The 20,290-nt window shown below is 59.1% G+C and overlaps 1 protein-coding gene across 1 annotated transcript; it reads right to left on the bottom strand.

The window, feature by feature from the left end:
* Positions 1 to 4,985: 4,985 nt before the first annotated feature.
* On the bottom strand, positions 4,986 to 18,074 carry RAMP3 (receptor activity modifying protein 3). The gene is made up of 3 exons (XM_045793577.2): positions 17,809 to 18,074; positions 10,914 to 11,046; positions 4,986 to 6,422 (listed from the first exon to the last, which is right to left on the bottom strand). Exons 1-3 carry the CDS (start codon positions 17,867 to 17,869, stop codon positions 6,167 to 6,169), a joined length of 450 nt encoding a protein of 149 aa, XP_045649533.1. The 5' UTR covers positions 17,870 to 18,074; the 3' UTR covers positions 4,986 to 6,166.
* Between the last annotated feature and the right edge of the window lie 2,216 nt (positions 18,075 to 20,290).

Below are 20,290 nucleotides of genomic sequence, written 5' to 3'. Positions count from 1 at the left end.
GGGGAGGAATGCCCCCTCCTTCCACAGAGACCAACCAAGTCAACCACCAAAAATGAAACATTTGTTTATTGTCAAACCAGGACCCTGTCAACACACCCTACCAACACTTGATAGTACCCATCTCTGTCATTTTCACAATAAATATTAATATCTCATTATTTTAATTTAATTTCTCTGAGACTTAGCTCCCTTTTGTGTCCTTATGGGCTGTTTATATACCTGTTTATAGTTTCTTTACTACCAATTGCCCATTTAAAAATTGGGCGGCCTTTTTTCAATTGATTTGTAGATGCTCTTTACATATGTATATGTACCCGATCTTAGGAGTTGCCCTATTTGGTTTATTCCTGGGTATTTTACAGTGTGTGCTGTTGTGTGTAGGGCATTCCACACAGTAATTTATAGTTGAATATTGCTGTTGCATGAGTAGATTATTGATTTTGTATCCAGACTGCTTCCCGCCACCACAAAATCTCATTGGTTCTGATTGTTTTTATTGATTTTCATGATTTTCTAGATAGACTATCATACGTCTGCAGGTAATGACAATTTTGACCTTTCCTTTTCAATCAATGTCCCTTTTATTTCGTAGTCTTACTACACTGATGAGGGTCCCCTCCGTAAGACTGAGTACCAGCCTCAAATGTGAGCATCTCTGTTTCGTTCCTGATGTTGAGAGGGATGCGTCTGATGTTTCCCCATTAGGACACACGAGCATCAGGTACCTGGGGGTTGCCTGTCTGTGCTCACCCTGTGCCCCCGTCCTGCTCTGCTTAGGTGGCACAGGTGTGGGCTGCTCATTCCCTCCCCTCTGTCCTGTGCTTCTCCTCTGGAAGCTGAGAAGTGATACACTTTATTCCCAGCCTCTCTTGCAGCTAAAGGGGTTCCCGTAAGACAAGCCTGGCCGAGAACCACAGGGAGAAGCCCTAGAAGTGCTAGTTTTCCTGGATAAAAGGTGCAAACCCAAGAAGAAAATGCCTTTGCCCTTCACTTTACCCCCTGTTTCATGCCCAGAGGCAGGTGGAATGCTTTGAGCTGTGGCAGCCAGCCAAGCTCCAGGTAGGAGCTAATGAGGCCAGTTCCTTCATGACATCCCTGGATCGTGGCCCCAGCCACAGGATGGTCAGTTGGGTGCCCATGGAGGACACACAGGAGAGGCTCAGGAAACAAAGGCTATTGTACCTCCAGGGCCCAGAGACAGGAGGCACAACATGCAGCATGGGGAGGCACCAGGGTGGTCACGTGGCAGAAGCAAGAGGAGGGGAGAGCCCAGGCCAGAGTCTTTACTGGTATTTCCTCAGGAAAGTCAGGGCAGGGCAGGTGAACAGCCTAAAACTGGCTACTTTGAATAATTCTAGCAGGTTCTAAATGACAGGGGCGTCCCTTAGCTGCCTGGTACCTGGCCTGGGATGATGAAGACAGAAGTCCTCCCTCTGTGGTCCAAGTCTGGCTCTGGATTGGCTGGTTTGCATATCAATGGCATGCTTCCACTGGGCCCTTCCGTCTCCAAGTCTCCAAGAACCCGCTAAGCCAGGAGGGTCAGTCTCTTTCCAGCCAGAAAGTTTTTAAGGTGTTGAAACATCTGGGCACCTGGGTGGCTCAGTTGGTTAAGCATCTGCCTTCGGCTCAGGTCATGATCCCAGGGTCCTGGGATCAAGCCCTGAGTCAGCCTCTCTGCTCAGCAGGGAGTCTGCTTCTCCCTCTCCCTCTGTGTTCTCTCTCTCTTGCTAATAAATAAATAAAATCTTTTTTAAAAATGCTGAAGCAGCATAATACACAGAAAATAAAAAATATATACGATACGACCACAAACTTTTTTAAGCCACTTCTTTTTGGTCACGCCGGGCTCTCTGTTACCTTCGGCAGGATGCATCCTAGTGGGTGACCTTGGCCGTGTACCATTACGTAGGGAAATTCCTGTCTTTGTCCATGATCTGGGACAGTTTATACATCACATAGGAACAGATGATGGAAACACTCATAAACCCGCACGTAGGGCCTGTTGTCATACTTTTAAGTTAATATCTGAGTAACTTGCCAACTTCTTCTATGGAGATTATTCTATTCAGGGTTCCTACCTCAACTCTCGTCTTCAGAACAAGTGTGCCATTTTATTGATCAAATCCTCTCTAACTTTTCTATTTCATTAGCTCTGTTCCCATCATTATTTATCTCTTCCCTCTATACTTGATGTGTTTTCTTTGCTATTTGTTACTAGTGTATTGAGTTGAATGCTTAGTAAATTTTGTTTCAATCTTTCATATTTTCTGAAAAACGCATCTAAGGTTATACACCGCTGTGATCGTGCAGGGATTTGGGGCCCATCAACACCTCCAGCATGAACCTTCCACACTGGGCAGTCGACCCATGGCGGGAGGGCGCTTGGTCGGTCACGCTGAGAGCCAGGCACCTTGCACAGCCCCTCACTGCCGAGCATAAATGCATCCATGTGCACTGGTGTGCAGACGGTGCTTTTATCCTTGTTGACTTTAAAGTGATTGTGACTTCCATTTTTCTTGCCTCTTGAATCAAAAATTATACGAAAAAATTTTTTGTCATTTCCAAGTGAAAAGATTCTTTCTTTTGCCTCTCAAGTCCTTTCAACCCAGGAACGTGGCCAAAATCATTTCAACTTTTATCAGTTCCCCATGGGTGTTTGAAAAGAATGAGTATTTCCATTTGGGAAAGACAGACAGGTGGATGATCAACAGATGGTAAACACTAGATAGATATTATATCAAGCTTGTCTGTTGTTATACATCCCCAGTTTTGATGTGTGTGTTTACTTGATCGGATTTCTGAAAGTCTCCGCGGGTGAGTGAGGCTCCTGGACCCCAGGGGGCTGACCCCAACACACCTGCCCCAGACGCCCCCCCCCTTGCCCTCCCCACCCCGCTGCCAGGCTGACCACCACCCCTGAGACAGAGTTCTCTGCAGCACCTCGCATCTCCCAGACTCACAAACACGGAGCCCTCCAAGGGCAAAGATGGTACCTGCACGGACCCCAGCCCTCACAGCACCCACCCCCTAGTTAATAGGGCTGGATAACCAAGAGAGCACGTGTCCTTCCCAGATAGCTTCTTGATTGTCACTACTATCTATTTGGTGTTAATCCCCTGATTGAGAGCTTAGTCCTCCAATGGTACAGTTAAAACTGTGCTCCTGGGCGCCTGGGGGGTTCAATTAAGCGTCTGCCTTCAGCTCGGTTCATGATCTCAGGGTCCTGGGATCGAGTCCCGCATAGGGCTCCCCACTCAGTGAGGAGTCTGCTTCTCCCTCTCCCTCTGCCCCTTCTCCTGCTCATGTGTTCTCTCTCAAATAAATGCATAAAATCTAAAAAAAAAAAAAAACTGCTCCTACAGGAAAACAAATCCATGAGACGAAGAGACTCCCATGAAAGCAGCGTATTGTGAGCACAGCCACAGAGCGCACCTGCAAAAGCAATGATGTCATTGCTTTATCTCGCCCTGACTATCCCTCAGCACAAATGGGGCCACTGAGGGACAGGGTCCCTTTCACATCTGCTGAGGTCAGAATGTTTGTGTCCTCCCCAGACTCACGTGTTGAATTCCTAATGCCCGATGGGACAGCATTCACAGGTGAATCCCGCATGAATGGGATCAGTACCCTCATAAAAGAGCTCCCTCCTCCTCCCCCCAAGAAGGGACAGCGCGAGGACATCTGTGAGCCAGAAGTGGGCCCTCAGCAGACACCTCACAAATCTGCCAGCCAGGATCTTGGACGTTCCAGCCCTCGGAACTGTGAGAAACAAATTTCTGTTGTTTACAAGCCACCCAGTCTGTGGTATGTTGCTGTAGCCGCCCAAACGGACTAAAACGATATCCTTCTAAACAACCAAAATGCTTAGAAACAAAACATATGGAGCACAGAAGCTGAAGCCAAAGGAAGCAGCTTCTGCGGCCCTGGGCTACCTTTGTCTCCGGGTACATCCGTTCCCCATGTAGGGATGAGGGACCCGAGGCAACCCCAGGGAGGATCGGGTCAGGGGGCAGACGGCTGAGCGAGGCTGAGTGTGGGAATGGACACGGAGCCCAGGCCAGCTCCGTCCCTGACTCGAGCAGCTTCACGTGGATATAAGTTTACAAACACAACACGCCTGGGACACCCACAGGAACATCCTCATCTCTGTGCCTCAGCCCCGTCCGCCCACAGCAGGCATGCCACGTTCTCTGCTGCGGTCACCCTCTGCAAACATGGGACTCTGAGCATCCCCCGGCGGCTCTGGGACCTGTCGCCCCCACAAACCTGAGCAGAGGACACTCATACACCACCTCCAGCCAGAGATGATTTTCAGAGCGATGGCAGACAGACGACAGCTCCCCAAGGGAGGGCCCCAGCCGTGGAGACTCAGCCCCAAAGCAGGGGGAGCAGGCAGGCTCCTGGTTGGCCAGGTGACGGCAGAGACCCTTGGGCGTGACCACGGCATCCCGGGACAGGGTTCTGGAGAACCAGCAGTTGCCAGCTCCATTTTGCTCCGATCCCTTGCAGGGGAAGGTCCTCAAGAGCTGGGGTGGCAAGAGGAGCAGGGCCTCTCCAAGGCACAGGCCCTGCCTGCCAGTTCTCTCTGGCCTTCCCCAGAGCCCAGCCCCACCGCTGGTCCCAGCAAGGGCGTGCTGGAGCCCACAGCCTATGTCCAAAGACCACCCTGGAACTGCAGCTGGGACAGCAGCCAGCGAAAGGTCTCCACCCGCTGCTCCACCCGATGCCTCCAGGACCAGCATCAGCCCCCTCCCCGGAAAACCCACCCAGCAGTCCTGAAACGTGCAAAGAACGACAGGTTGCCAGCACCTGCCTGGCATCTCTCCACCCACCCACATTTCCCTGGCTTGAAGCCCTCCGAACTCTGACATTGTGGGCTTCTGGGGCATCCCTCAGTCACTCCCTATCTGGAAAACGGGTGTGAGGACTTGTCAGCCCCAAGAGACAGGCCTCTCTCCGAATGCCCTGAAATAAAACAGAAAAGCCAGAAGCGGATGACTCTTTACTCAGAGAAAGCACACACAGCACAGACGGAGCTCAGCCAGCACGCAGCTCACGGGACCCCAGCCCAGAGGGGCCTGACTCGCAGGGGGCCTGGGAACGAGGCTTGCGCTGGGGGCACACACAGGGGGTCTCAGGCAGTGTCTGGCGGCCAGGGGACCCCGGCCTGACTCTCAGTCTGTCGGGGCTTTCCGTCCTCAGGCCGTGCAAGGGCTCCCCGCCAGGAGGGCTCAGACACAGAGCAGCAAGAGCCTACGAACACCGAACACCTCGTGCACAGTCCATCCAACCCCAGCTAAGGTGTGAATGGGAGGGCCAGGCCAGGGAGGCCCAGGGCAGAGCCAGAGGGGGTGGAGCCAGCCAGGGGGTGGAGCCAGGGCCAGCGCAGGAGGTGGGGTCAGGGCAAGGGGTGGGGTGGGGTCAGGCCCGGGGTGGGATCAGGGCAGGGGGTGTGGTCGGGTTGGGAGGCGGAGTCAGAGCCAGGCCAGGGGTGGGGTCAGGGCAGGGGGTGTGGTCGGGTTGGGAGGCGGAGTCAGAGCCAGGCCAGGGGTGGGGTCAGGGCAGGGGGTGTGGTCGGGTTAGGAGGTGGAGTCAGAGTCAGGCCGGGGGTGGGGTCAGGCCAGGGGGTGTGCTCGGGTTGGGAGGTGGGGTCAGAGCCAGGCTGGGGGTGGGGTCAGGGCAGGGGGTGGGGTCAGGACAGGGGTGGGGTCGGGTTGGGAGGCGGAGTCAGAGCCAGGCGTGGGGCGGGGGGGGGGGGGTGGTAATGGGGTCAGGGCAGGGGGTGTGGTCGGGCTGGGAGGTGGAGTCAGAGCCAGCCCGGGGGTGGGGTCAGGGCAGGGGGTGGGATCAGGACAGGGGTGGGGTCGGATTGGGAGGTGGGGTCAGGGCAGGAGGCCCGGGCGGGGCCCGGCAGGGCTCTGCGAAGGAATGGCCTGGACACCAGCCTGGGCAGCGGGCGCAGCAGCAGCGATTCGGGCTCCGGCCTTGGTGCGTTTTCTTCCCCGGCCCAAGAAAGAGGAAGAGCCTGGGTGAGCAGCATGAGTGCAGCGGACTGCGGGGCCGGGTGGCGCCTGCCCACGACCGCCGGGTCCGGGTCCGGGACAGCTCCGCAGCCCCCGGCCCGGCCTTCCCTCTCTCCAGGCGCAGCCCCTCCGACCGCCGGACCTTACAGCAGCTGGTCAGGGCGCTTGCTGCGCCACACCACCAGGCCGGCCATAGCCACGGTCAGCAGGACCGGCACGGCGATGAGCGGGATGAGAACCTCGTCCGGGGGGTCCTCCCAGTGCGTCCTGTCCACGGTGCAGTTGGCGAAGAACTGCCTGTGGACGCCGCTGATGAAGCCCTGCGCCAGGGGGTTGGGCCAGTAGCAGCCCACCACGTTGGTCTCCACCTCGGTGCAGTTGGTGAAGCTCTCGTAGTACCTGCAAAGGCAGAGGGCGTGACAAGCGGCTCCCTGCACCCCCTCATGCTGGCCGTGACCCCGGAGAGCAGGGGTGCGGGCCCAGTCCTGGGCAGCACTGGAAAGCGGGGACAGGAGTGCCCTTGGGACCCTCCTACCATGGCCCCTATCTGACACGCCGCCTCCTTGCCCAGAGGCTCCTGGGGCAAGGTGATCATCCCCCCCACCACCAAGCCTTTCCTCCCCGGGGCTTCAGACAGCTGTCCCTGTGCCTGAGCCGCCTCCCCCACACGCACAACCAAGCTCCACTCCGCTTGGCCGGATGCCCGCCACGAATCCCCCAGGCCAGTGACGTGACCTCTGCACACACCCTGAGCTCATCTAGCCCAGACCCCAGACCTCCCATCTCAACCAAGAGCAAACGGAGCAGGGAAGCTCTGTGGCTGAGTGATGTCCACACCTCATGCCTGGGACTGGCTCCCTGGTAGGCTGGGAGCCCCCAGAGCCCCCAGTCTGGGCCCAGCCCCCAGGGCTCCCAGGACTTCCCGGTCTGCCCGGAGGACACATCAGGCCTGACCCCTTCCTTCAAGGCAGAGGGATGCATGACCCACAAGGGCCTTATCATCTAAGATGCTCTGTGGGCCGCAGGGGAGGGGTCTCCAAGGCCAAGGGCCAGCTGCCTCATTTGCCAGGTCAGGAGGGGGCGGCCCCCATCGAACAGGACAGGCTCGAGCCCCCTCCTCCACGGGCCTCCCTGTCCATGTCATCAAACCTCCAAAGGGCACTCAGCAAGCCACCCATGAGGTGCCACGTCTGTCCAGCAGGTGGGCTCTGGACAGTTCAAACAGCCGACAATGCTACAACTACGGGGACCCAGAGTCAGCCAAACGGCCACCCCACCCTGAACACAACCAGCGGCCCCCAGACGTGGGAGCCTAGACTGGCGACCAGCACCCAAGATGCTCTGGAGAGAGGGCTGGACGGACACGTGCCAGGTCCACAGCCCGTGCCTTCCCACACCAGGCTGAGTGCCGCATGCAGATCAGGATTAGGAGGGCCAAGGGTTCCGGCCTTGGCTCCCCACAGGAACGAAGGCTGGGGTGAGGCAGGCCTGAGGCTCTGTGCCCCGTGTCCTCCTTCCTGCGCTGTCCTGGGGAACATGGCCTGGCCTGAGCCCTCAACAGGAAGGAGCTGCTTCCTACACAGATGCTGTCTCTGCCCAACAAGGGGTAGGAGACGAGGGGCAGTGGATTCACGTGGCCAGGCCCTCCGGGTGTCCAGCCTTCCTGGCAGCACCAGGCAGGGTCCTAGCGCAGAGGCTGGAATGCAGGTCACACACCTGGGCCCCCCAGGTAATGCCTACAAGGAGGAGACCACACAGACGGAAGAGAGCCAGAAGCAGAAGGGACGCCTGAGTCATGTCCAGAGCCTGGGACATGCCCAGGTCAGAGCCACAGGAAGCCTGTCATCCCCAGACCCACCCCCGCACCCACAGGGTTAGTGGGCTGCTGTCCAGGAGAGATCCAACATGGCCTTTGCTTGGGGCAGCCCCCGCCCCCGGAGTCTGACGAGAACCCTATGCTCTGACTCCCTTGCCTGCGGGAAGGCCAGCACCACTCTCTGCAGGCCCGAGATGAGGCCGGCTGAGGCTGGACACGAGCGTGCAAAGCCAGGCAGTGGAGCCCAGCCCCAGCCCCTCAGAGGGCAGCGCGGAACAGCGCGGGCTGACGGGCTGCCTCCGGCCCCAGCTCTGACCATCTTCCAGATTTCAGCCACGTTTCTTGTGTTCCTGAGCCTCAGCTTCTCCACCTGTAAGGGGGGTTCAGAGGACCTCTCTCCAGGAGGATGACGGAGAGGACGGGTGAGTGTGCATAGCACCCATCACCGCGGATCAGCTCACAGAGCCGCATACCCAGTGCCCACGCCGGGTGCTTCTCGAGAATGCTGGGGACTAGCTGGGCGCACAAGGGTAGCAGAGGCCACGACTCCCTGGCATCCTGCCGTCCGCACGCAGCCCCACGCCCTGCTAACTCGCTGGCCCCGGCTCAGGCTGGAGACACAACTGAGGCTTTCTTCACAAGGAAGGCGCTGTATGCACGACTTCAGGGAACCAGGGTCACAACACTCGTTCTTCCCCAGCATCCCCTGGTCACCAGGGGTCTCCCCATGTCCCCTTTGGGTGTGGCCCCCGGAGCACCCTCCCTCTAGCTCCTGGGGTGCTGCACACACAGTTAAAGGAGATGCAGCTCTAGCCCCGATGGCAGGGGGGGCACACAGCCCAGAAGCCCCGGTCAGATGCCCTCTCCCACCAGGCAGATGCTTTCCCACTCGGCTCCTTGCTTTCCTTCAGATTGGCTGCCCGTGTTGTTGCTTGTAGGCGATACAGCACGGCACCTGGAAACCTCGCCAGCAGCCACCCCTTAATGGGATGGAGGGGGTCCCACCCTCAGTGAGCCGCCGTGGGGCGAGCACAAGGGCAGTGACCTCAGATATGGATCACCGTGGGGACAGGCCCCCCTGGTGCTCCCTGCCACTGGGACCCCTCGCTCCCCCTCTCCTGCTCTCACGCTCTGCCTCTGCCCTCTGCCTCTGACTTTGTCCTCTTTGGTGGTTTTCTCACTATTTGGGGGGCTGGGAGGGTGGCAGCTGCAACCTGAGAAAGGGCACCTGGGAAACAGGAGGTGGGAGCCCTGCGTGTCTGTCGCTGTTTCCATGATGACGGATTGGCAGGGGGAAAAGCATTCTTGAATTCTGAAGCCCCAGCCTCACCCCCTCCTGGTTTCCAGGGCTGAGTGGGGAGCCTGAGGCCCTGAGTCCTCACGTGTGTCTAGCCCGCTGCTGTCTCCCTGCACACACACCTCTGCCCCTTCACGGCCCGCATCTTGGTCCGGGGCCTCGGTGCCAGACACTGGTGGGCGAGCCCTTGGGGTCTGAACCTGAGCCCTCACCTGCAAATGGCCTTGAGTTTCTCCCTGCACCTCCCTGCCCGCCTTCTAGAAGTCCTGCCCCCCCCCCAGGACACCTGGCCTGTTGGCGGAAACTGGACCGCCTTGCGCTCCCAGCTCCGTGGTCCCACCAGCACCACCAGGGACTCTTTCTGTGTCTGCGGCACTTCCTCTCTGGCCCCTCACCAAGCATCTCAGGCACCAATAGGGCACTGGGGTCTCCCTCTTGCTGCACGGGGATCTCGAGATGCTGGTCCCCGCCATGCTGTTCCTGCCAGAGCCCTTATCCCTTATCCAGTGCCCCAGTCCCACCTGGTCTCTCACGACTGGGAGGGGTCACGGCTGGTGGGGGCTCGGGCCTGGGGGAAGGGGTGGCCTGGAACTTCCCTCCGAGGGATCCCCGGGGGCCCCGCACCTCAGGAAGGTCGGCTCACCCGAGGGGTCACCTCCTGGGTACAGTGGAAGGGGCGGCCGGGCGCCAACAGCTGTCCCCAGGCCCCCAGCTCTGGGCCCCAGGCGATGCTCGTGGATATGAGAAGGCACAGACCCGCAGTCCCAACGGCTCAGAGAACAAGCCTCAGGGAGGGACTCTGGACCCCAGCTGCTCCTTGGATGGTCCTCAGGTGCCTCGCAGACCACCCAGGTCTTTGGAAGCCGGCCCCCCTCTCCGGGATTGGGTCTGGCTCAGCTGCCATGGGAAGTCAGCTCCCACTGGCACTGACCCCAGATGCCCCTCTGGTAGCCTGCTCCTGTCCTCTGGCCCTGGGGCTGGACATCAGCTTGACCTCCTCACCGAGGCTTTAGTGGTGACAGAGGCACAGGGTGGGAATCTCCCACCTCACCCTCCCTGGCCCACCTCGCATGTCCACTCCAAGCCTGGCGTCCAGAATCTTCCTCACGGCTCCGAGGACAAGAGGGAGCCCAGAATCACACTTTGCATCAAACATCAAGACGCACTGGCTTCTCCCTTCTTGCAAATCATCAGCGAGGGGCCTGCCCTCCCCCTGCATCTCCCCATCACAGATGGTGCTATGCCAGTGGCCCCCGCGGGCTGAGCTGTGCCTGCCCCATGCGTGCCGGGAGCCCCCATCTTCCCCAGAAGCCGGGGGTCTGTCGGCTGCTTCAGTCCTTATTCCTCCAAACCCAGGCCCCCTGCTCTCCATCCCCAACAGCTGTTCTAGGGGCTTCCGTGCCCAGTGCCCCAGAGGACAGTGGGTCTGGGGGTGAGGTCCACACCCACAACCCCTGCGTGGACCTGGCACAGTTGGTGTGGAGGAACTGTTCCTGAACGAAACAGAGTGAAATTTCTGCATCTGCTGGGAATGGGCAGGGGAGGGCAGGGAGGGCAGGCATGGCTAGGGTGAGCAGGGGAGGGCAGGAGATGGCAGGGGAGGGCAGCAGTGGGCAGGGGAGGGCAGGCAGTGGCAGGGGAGGGCAGGGGTGGGCAGGGGAGGGCAGGCAGTGGCAGGGGAGGGCAGGGGAGGGCAGGCAGTGGCAGGGGAGGGCAGGGGTGAGCAGGGAGGCCAGGCAGCGGGGAGGGCAGCCCCATGCAGAGCCCCAGCACTCACACGATGAACTCGGACAGGTTACACCACTTCCAGACGTCCACCTTGTGCATCCTGTCGGCGAAGGCCTTCCCACAGAGGGGCAGCTTCTCCAGCATGCGAGTCTCGTTGCAGCCACCCACTCGAGGACACCCACCTGGAGAGGGGACAGCCATGGCCATGATACTGCTGGGAATGTCATTTGCAATGTGACCCTCGAGCCCTCCTGCTGACACCCTCCCTGCAGGCAGCGGGGGTCCCTCACGCTCCCCCCCACCGTGTGGCCCAGGGAGGTGAAGCCACTGCCAAAAGGGGACCCACGTGGGTGTCACCTAGATGGAACCCAGAGAGCCATGGTCTCCCAGCGGGGTGTGGGAGAAAGAAGGTGAGGGAGGGCAGCGGGCAGGGGATGCGTGTCCTGGGGGTTGGGGAAGCCGAGAACAGGTGGGCTCCCGCATATGGGGAGGGTGGAAAGTGGGTCCCATCCATCAGGGATGGCAAAGAGGCCCCACTGACCTCGAGGGTTGAGGGTGCCCAGAGCACCTCCCCAGAAAGATCTTGAGAGTCTGCTGACCACCTAGGGCCACAAGGGCACCAGAGAGGGCCACGTGGGAGTGAATACCACCAGCCCTGTCAGAGCTGCCCCTCGATTCCAGGAGGCCCAGGGCTGACAAGACACAGGGACTCATGTTCCAGAAGCGGGGGCCAGGTTACTCCCCAGGTCCATGGGGTCCCCCCCAGGATTCCTGGCACCCCCTCCCCGCTCCACCTCTGCCCCCAGCACCCCCATCCCTCCACCTCCACCTTCTCCCAGCTCATTCCCCATTGAGCAGTGCCTACCTTCAGGACCGGCCCACCCTTCCTCCCCAGACACCCCTCGTAAGCTCCCTTCCTATGACCCCTGCTTTGGCTCCCACCACACAGTCAAGAGAAAGCCCTGTGGTGTGTGTCCTGGTATGTGTGTGCATATGTGTGTATGTACGTGTATGTATGTCTACGCGTGTGTGTTTGTGTGTATGTGTATGTGTGTGCATACAGCCTTGTTGTGTGTGTGCATGTGTGTATATGCCTGTGTGTGCATATGTGTGTATATCTGTGTGTGTTCATGTGTGTGTATGTGTGTGCATACAGCCCTGCCATGTGCTCCCTGGTGTGTGTGCATGTGAGTGTGTGTACATGTATGTTTGCGTGCATGTGTGTACGTGTGTGCATACATCTCTGTGTGTCCTTGCAGAGAGTATTGTGTTGCAGGAGAAACCACAGGGAAAGAAACAGGAGAGAGGCCCACACCCAGAACTGGGCAGACCTGGGTTCACCCCCAGCATCACTGGTCACCAGCTGACCTCAGTTTCCCCATCTGTAAACTAAGGGAAACAGGTCCTGCTTCACAAGGGGGCCGTCCAGACAGGCACTAGCCATGTGCCCACAGAGGCTCCCGTCTTTATGATGTTGTTACTGCAGGTGTTTGATAAATGCCTGCTGCGCTAACCGCCTAACCACCCTAACCACCCCTGACCACCAGCACCTCCTTGGTATTCCAAAAAGACTTTTCAAGAGAAGGAATGAATGAATGATCAGTTCCTGAGGGCAGCAGCACAAATTTCATAGTCTGAGCACAAGCACATGCAGAAGAAATGGCCATCAACAAGAAATGGCAGGTTCTGACCCACTGAGATCCTGCATTGCAGGCCAGGTCATCCCCAGGGGAGACCACAGGCTGCCTGGCTCAGGGAGGGGCTTGCGCCATGCAAAAGGTAGCCCCATGACCAGAAGGGCACTTCTGGGAACAGAAGGGAGAATGAAGAAGGCAAGGTAGTGAGGAGTTTAAAAAAAAATTAAGTCCAAAAGAATACAGAAAAAAAGAGAAGAGAAAAAGTACTGATGACACGATGGTAGACGTAAACCAAACCATGTCAATAGTCAGATTGAGGGGCGCCTGGCTGGCTCGGTCGATAGAACATGTGACTCTTGATCTCAGGATTGTGAGTTTGAGCCCCACATTGGGTGTAGAGATTACTCAAAAATAAAATCTTAAAAAAAAAAAAAAGGTTGAGTGTCAATGGCCTAAACACCCAATTAAGAAGCTAAGCTGTTAGATGAGATTTAAAAAAATAAAAAAATAAGCCCCAACCATAGGCTTTTCACAAGAACCCTACTTTAAACAGAAAAACTCAAATACGCTCAAAGTCAAAGGGTAGAAAAAAGACATACCATGCTACTACTAATCCAAAGAAAGGTGGAGTGGCTATATGAATGCTGAACGAAGTATATTTCAGAGCAAAGCATATTACCAGAGATAAAGAGGGTCTTTCACAATGATAAATGGTTCAATTCACCAAGAAGACATAGCAATGCTAAACATGTATGCCCCTAATAACAGAGCATCAAAACACAGGAGGCAAAAATGGATAGAACTGCAAGGAACAAAATGACAAATCCACAATAACAGTTGAGAATTAAATACTCTTTTCTCAATAATTTACAGAACAAATGAATAAACAAAAAATCGGTGAGTTTAAAGAAAAAGAACAGTGAGGGAGTGCCAGGTACAGACAAGAGGCCAGGGAGCCAAACCACTTTGCTTAGGGGTTGAGCACCCACAGTTGTGAGGGGTGAAGGGATGACAGTGAGTTTGGAAAGGTGGACCCTGAGCCAGACTGAAGCAGGCCTCCCAGGGCAGTTCTCAACCCCAGCACACTCCCGCTGAAACCAATCTCAGAGCCTTCACTCACAGGGTCCAGGCATGTAGCAGCCAAGACTCAAGCTGATGTCCCTTCAAGGGGAGCCTTGCCATCTCCTCCACAATGCCCGACCAATGTCCACAGAGTGCCCTGTCCTAAGTAAGGTCCCACTCGCAGAGTCACTTAAAAAGACAGGGTCACCACGAGGGAAGATCATCCACCTGCTCGGTAACACAGTGGGAGGTCAGCCCAAGCCACCTGCCTGCAGAGCTGCCCCCGGTGGCCTGTCATACTGGCCTGAGCCAACACCCTCATGCCAATCCCATCTTTGGTTTGCCTGAGGAACAGCATCATGCCTCCTGCCCCCATCTCCCCAGTTTAAATGCCCAGAGGAAAAGTGACTTTCCCACAACCAAACGAGAGCCAGGGTGTGCCATGAACCTGTCCAGATGCACCTGCCCAGCGGCTGGCAGGAAGGCAGCCCTGGGTCCAGGGCCACATGGGCATGGTGCTAGTGACTCTGGGGAGTGCAGGCCCTCAGGGGCCACATGGAGCGCGGGGGATGATGATGAAACCAGCCCATGTTCCTTTCTCCCATCACTGCCCTATTCCAAAGGCACCTCTCTCTGTAGTTCCCCAATGGACTCCCCACCAAAGGTGCTGGAAGTCCACCAGCATTCTCCACACCTAGCCCTTGGCCCCATCCTGGGCCTGGCCTTTCCCTGATGGGGTCATCACAGCATCCCATCTGAGTCTCCTGAGCTCCACCCACCTCCCACAGGGGCATAAGCCACACAAGTCCCACACTGTCACCTCCTCCTGGCTGCTGCCACACCTCCCAGCGAAAACCCACCTTTACCTAGACCACCTACCTGATCTGACACCTGGGCTGGACCCCGACACCTGGACCTGCACCTCTGGACCCCCCAGACCCCTGGACCTGCATCCCCTGGACCAGGACCCCCGGCCCTGAAACTCTGGACCAGCCCCATCTGGACCTGTACCCCTAGACCTGAACCCCCTGGACCTGCATCTCCTGGACCTCAACCCCCAGGAGCCTCTGGATCCGGAACCCCTGAGCCCCACAGCGTACCCTAACCACCTAAACCACTAAGACCCAGCCCAGTGTTTCCTTCCTCTTCTTCTCCTCCCTCTGCCCTGGGACCCTCTCTCTTCTCACCCCTCCTCCTCCTTCTTCCTGGACCAGAGTCTCCACCTGGCAATGTAGCAGGAGCCTGGCAAGGACTGGTGGAAAATGCGCCATCGAGGACCACGGGGGTGCTGTGGGGATGCCAGGACAGTGCCACCCCTGGGTCTGCACCAGACAGGCACCGTGGGACAAACCAGAATTGTCCTGGGCGGCGAGGGGGCGGGATTCTAGCACCATCTCTGATGCACACACTGCTCAAACGCTCCCAGCAAAACCCAACACCCCAGCCAGTGCGAGAACAGCAGGTAAAGACGCAGATTCCTGACAACACCAAGAAAGTGGGCGGCTGCCACAAGCTACCAGCTGCATCAGTAAAGGTCTCGGGAATTAAACTGAAATACAAAACTCAGTTCCCCATCAGGGAAACAAAGAAAATGTAGAACTGTGCTCCTTTTGTCTCGGGGACTTCCAGACTCCAGGAGATGATAAACAGCCAAACAGATGCATTTCCCAGAGAAAGGCCTTTTACAAGCGGGGCATTTGGAAACGAAATACCGGAACTTCTCATCCCGCTCGGATGGAAATGAGGACCAACGACACCAGTCACCAGGCTCCGAGCGGCAGGCATGGCCAGGCTAGCCGTAGTTTCTGGAAGGTTCTGCCCCTGCCCCTGAGTCTGAGCAGTGTCCTCCCCACCCTGGACCTCGATTTCTTCTCTATAAAACGAGGAGTGGGGTCAGAAGACCTTCGAGGCCCCTCTCAACCAACCACCTGTGTCACTGGGCCCAGTGGTGTGCATACGAGTCAGGATGACCAGAGGTGACTTGGCATCAGGACATCATTACTCATCACTGACCAAAAGAGGACAGTGCCATGCTCACTCACAGCACCAGCGCTGTCTGGGGGTGCTGTCGGCCCCTGGAGCCATGGCACGTGTGCCAGGCGCTGGTGGGCGCTTTCCCACACATCCCTGTGTCTGAGCCTGAACCCCACGGCTGCCACAGGGTTATCGGGAATCAAACTAAAGGTCCCAATAGTCCTTCACATGTTGCTATTCCTACATCCACACTGCAGTGGGGGAAACTGAGTCCAGAGCCAGTAAGTGCCCTATGATCTTGGGGTTCAGCACTTGCAAATGGAGGCCCTGGGATTCGCGCCCAGACTGAAGGGTGCCATCGAGGAGCGGGCACAGAGGTGAGCCCCGGCGGGGGGGGGGGTTGGCGCCTTCTGTTGGACCTCACCACCCCGAGGCCCTGCGCAGTGGCTGCTGCCTCTGAATGGAGGTCTGCAATTCCCCCGGAAACCTCCCTCCCCTGGCCCTCCACAGTCAGTCCTCAGTGGGCCTCTGCCGGCAGGAGGAACCAGTCCCCCAGCTGGCCCTGCTCCCTGGACGGCCGGGCCCCCCCTTTGCACAGATGTCAGCAGGCCTGGGACCCTCCTTCCAGATGTAGCAACCTCCACAGCTCGGCCCCAGCTATGACACATGGCGTGTGACCATGAGCAGGTCTTGCCTTTCCCTGCGTCCCACTCGGTCAGCAGCCACTTCCCAAGGCCCTCCCTCTGGCAGGACCAGCACTGGGCTGGATCCGCAGAGAGGCCGGCCTGGCCCCACCCTGGCCGGGGCGCCCCACCCGAGCTCCATGGAAGGGAGCCGGTGGAGCCACGGAGGGAGGACCAGACGGCCATCAGGCCCCGAACCCAGTGCTGTTAGACGCGGAAGATGTGTGTGCAAGGTCTGCTCTGGCCCTTCACAATCTCATGCTGGAGGCAGCTCAGCGGAGCCTCAACAGTCCCCGGAATGAAGCTAAAGGCTCCCTTCCCTTGAGGAACCAAAATCTCCATTCCAAGGGCCTCGCATTTGAGGCTTACTGAAATCCGGTGTCAGAAGCCACAATGCACCCTTTCTTTCAACACAAACATCCACCTAGCCCTACGCTCTGACCCTGGAAGGTGAGATGAAGCCCCACTTCCCTCACCCAGACATCTCCAGAGATTGGGAAGCCAAGCGGCCAATCCAGCCCTTTCCCACCTCCTAATTGGTTCCAAACCAGCAAAGCTGACAGCGATTTCAAACAAGGTCAACTTTGCATCTTACAGCCAGGGACATGGGCCAGCGAGGGCAAGGCTGGCCTCCCACAGGACTCAGGGGACAGTGGCCCCTCTGAGAGGCCCTGAGCCCCTTGACCCCCAGGTCAGGGCTCCCACCTCAGCTCAGCCTTCTACTCAGCAAGCCTCTCCCAGGGAAGCCTTCCCCAAACACACACACACACACACACACACACACACACACACACACCCTCTTACTTGATCTTGGATCGTCTCTTTAGTAAAATTTTTCAAAACAAGCTTTTCATCGGATCCATTCCCAAGCCGTAAACAACGTATTCTCCCTGGAGCCCCGTTTTCTTGCTGGAGGAGGGATCTGGGAGTGAAGCCTCAGGGAGCTGCCCCCTTCCCGGTCCTGTGAGCCCTGCGCACACGCGCACATGCTCGCGCGCGCGCGCTCGCGCGCGCGCACACACACACACACACACACACACACACACACACACACACGGAAGGGCTGTCCTCGGAGGACAAGTACAAGTGGAAAGCACCAGCCCTATGGGGTCTGGATTCCTCTCACCCAAGCCCTGAGAGTGGGGTTCACGCAAAAGCCCCAGGACGGAGAGCTCACTACCTAACAGCGAAGTGCGAGCCGGACCTGCGCCGCCTGTGCTCGCTCGGGGAGTCGCGCTGGCAGGCCACCCCAGCCCGCTGGCAGTGAGACCCGGGACATCGCAGCTGCGAGGAGCAGGCGTGGCCCCAGCCGGGCAGATCCTGCACAAGACCCCACGTCCCCCTTCCCAGCCCCGGTCCGTCGCCTTCGGCTCCTCCGGGGACCGTAGACAGGACCCTCCCTCGGAGGCTGGGGACGGCGCCGGGGTCACGCCTCGCCTCTCCGGAGCCAGGCGCGCCGGGCAGGCCAGGATCCGTGCAGGGCAGGAGGCGCGGCCCGGCGGGGGCGCGGGAGGTCGAAGCCCGCGCGGGTCCCCGTGGCCCCGGAGGAGGTCGGGGCGCCCTGGCTCCGGACCCCGCGGCCCCTTACCGCAGAGCAGCAGCAGCAGCAGCAGCCGAAACTGCGGGCGCCGCCGCTCTCGCGTCTCCATGGCCGGATGGCTGTGGCGCGCGGTAGGCTCGGTCCCGGCTGGGTGCGCGGGGGGCGCCGGGGGACGTGGTCGAGGGTGGGGCCGCGGAGAGCCCGCCCCTAGACTGCGCCCTCCCCCTCGGGGACGCGCCCACCCACCGGGGACACTCTTGCTTCCAGAACGCGCGCTTGTCCGGGACGCGCCCTCCCGGGACGCGCCCACCCGGGACGCGCCCCACCTCCCCCAGAACTCGCCCCCTAGCCGGAGCGCACACCCTCAAGACACGCCCCCCACCCCCGGTGCTAGCCCCGGCCCTCCCGTTTCAGGGTGCTGCCGGCGGCGAGCGCGCGGTTGGCAGGACGGGGGCGGCTGGGGGGGAGGAGCGGCCTAAGGAGCGGGAAGGAGTGGGTGCGCGTCCGGGAGTGCGCCTGGAGGCGGGGAGCGGGCGGCCGAGGGCCGGGAAGGTGCCTGGGGCTGGAGTGCTGTGCGGCTCCGAGGGCAGGAAAGACTGGAGGGGAGGGTGTGCGGGGGTGGCACCAGCCGGAGGAGAGGTGGGGCCGCGGAGGGGTGGGGAGCCCTGTGTGCTGGAGCAGGGAGGGGCCACCAGAGTGAAGCGGCTCATCCCTGAGTCCTTACTGGCCCCAGGGCCCCCAGGGTACCTTTCTGGGGGCTTCCCTGTGCCTTTGCACCCCTCTGCACCAAAAAGGGATGGGGCCTGGGCAGGTACAGCACGCTGGTGCGCGCCCCAGTCCTCAGGCCCTGGTCCCTGCCCTGTGACCTCTGGGAAACCTCAAAGGACAAAATCAGGGCCAGGGGAGTGACTGGTAACCAGGAAGACCTGACCGCAAGGAGCATCGCGGGCCTGGAGTGGGGGAGGGAGAGACTCGATTAGATCACTTATGCGGGTTTGGTCACCTCCGTCACCTTCAGCCCCTAGCAATGGATCCTGGTCCAAGTGGACACCTGGTCACATTGTCACCCCGAGTACCTTGGAGGGAGGGACCCCTCTGCCCTCGGTGCCCACAGCCCAACCGTGGGAGCACACACCAGTCCTCAGGCTCGAAGAGCAGAGCCAGGAGGGCGGGGCTCCCTGGGGGATTGCTGTCTGCCAGCGCCCAGCCCACACCAGAAGTACCAGCAAGTGGGCTCCCCACCTGGACAAGCCTTCCGCCTCTCTGAGTGGCGGAGGTAGAGGGTAATAACAGCTGGTGGGGTCACCCCGGAGTCCAGATGCTGGTGGCAGTCACACACCATTGCTGGCCGCGTGAGCTGATCTGACCCTTCCTGCATTAGTAAGCGATCGAAGCTTTCTGTGCCTTTTCTGGCAGTAGCCAGAATTATTTCAACGGAGACTTAAAGCTAATTAAAATTGATCAGCCTTTCTGCCTGCCTTCCCCCAGAGGTGGTGGGGAGGGCAGGCACAGGAGCAACCCAAGCCTTCACTCACGCAGAGGGGCCTCGGGCTGAGCTCTGCTCCGAGCCAGCCACCCCCTCTCCAATGCCCTGCGCCAACCCACACAACGCAAGAGCACAGTGCAGGGGCCCACCAGCGTCCCAGGAGACTCACCAGGGCCCATTGCACTCCACGGGAGAGGCTCGGCCAGACCCCCAAGACACCCCCCCCCCCGCGCTTCCATACAGAGGGACAGGTCGGACAGCAGCCAGAAGCCTGGGCTAGCCTGGGGGCTGTGATTCCGTGGGACTAGTCCTTGGGAATGAACAGCGGGGCCAGGCAGGGCTGCAGCAATGATAGTAGGAGAACCCCAGGGCCTGCACACTCCACCTTGGACCTGGCTGAAGCCGCTCCCCCGTCGGGGATGCTCTCCCCTCCCCCATTCTGAGGTCCCATGCACCCCCCAGGCTCAGGAGCTCCTCCGTGCTCCACAGACCACCCCTTGTCCCCACTAGAGGGCGTCCCTGTGGAAGCCTCCTGTGCTCTGGGGGGGGGGGGGGCACTGGGCAAGAGTTTGCTGGTGCAGGGGGTTCCCACATTTAGTGAGAAGGGGTTAGGAAAGGCCCCTGCCCTTCCCCCTCATCCTGACTCCTTCCTGGCCTGGCACCTGCCGGGCACATGAACCCCCCCCCACAGGCACACAGGTACCTCCCCTGCCCCAAGCTTGCTTCTCTCCTCTCCTCTCCAGAGAGGCAGGTCAACAGTCCTCAGAGATGGCCACCACCCTGTCCAGATCCAGGCTGGCATTAGCATTTGCGGTGACCCCTGGATCATGGCAGAAGGGATGTTCGGGGAACTCCAAGGCTGGGACAGAAGAGATCGGCAGTTCTCGCTCCACACTGTGCAGAACTGCTTCATCCTGGACAAGGAGCAGCCCTGTGGGGAGCTCTGGGATGAGCTCCCACCACGTTCCAGCCACTCAGACATCTGGGCTGGGTCGGGACCTGGGCAATCTGAACCCACCCTGAGCAGGACAGCCTCCCGGTGGA

Source organism: Ursus americanus, chromosome 3 (assembly GCF_024610735.1).
Source record: "Ursus americanus isolate L20-20 chromosome 3, mUrsAme1.1.p, whole genome shotgun sequence".
NCBI classification, from domain to species: Eukaryota; Metazoa; Chordata; class Mammalia; order Carnivora; family Ursidae; genus Ursus; species Ursus americanus.
This window is presented reverse-complemented; position numbering and strand designations above follow the sequence as displayed.

Coding starts and splice junctions, on each gene's coding strand:
- RAMP3 (XM_045793577.2), bottom strand. CDS start 17,869: ATGGAGACGCGAGAGCGGCGGCGCCCGCAGTTTCGGCTGCTGCTGCTG. Junction 11,047..17,808: donor GCTGCTGCTGCTGCTCTGCG/GTAAGGGGCCGC, acceptor TCCCCTCTCCAG/GTGGGTGTCCTCGAGTGGGT. Junction 6,423..10,913: donor AACCTGTCCGAGTTCATCGT/GTGAGTGCTGGG, acceptor CTGCCTTTGCAG/GTACTACGAGAGCTTCACCA.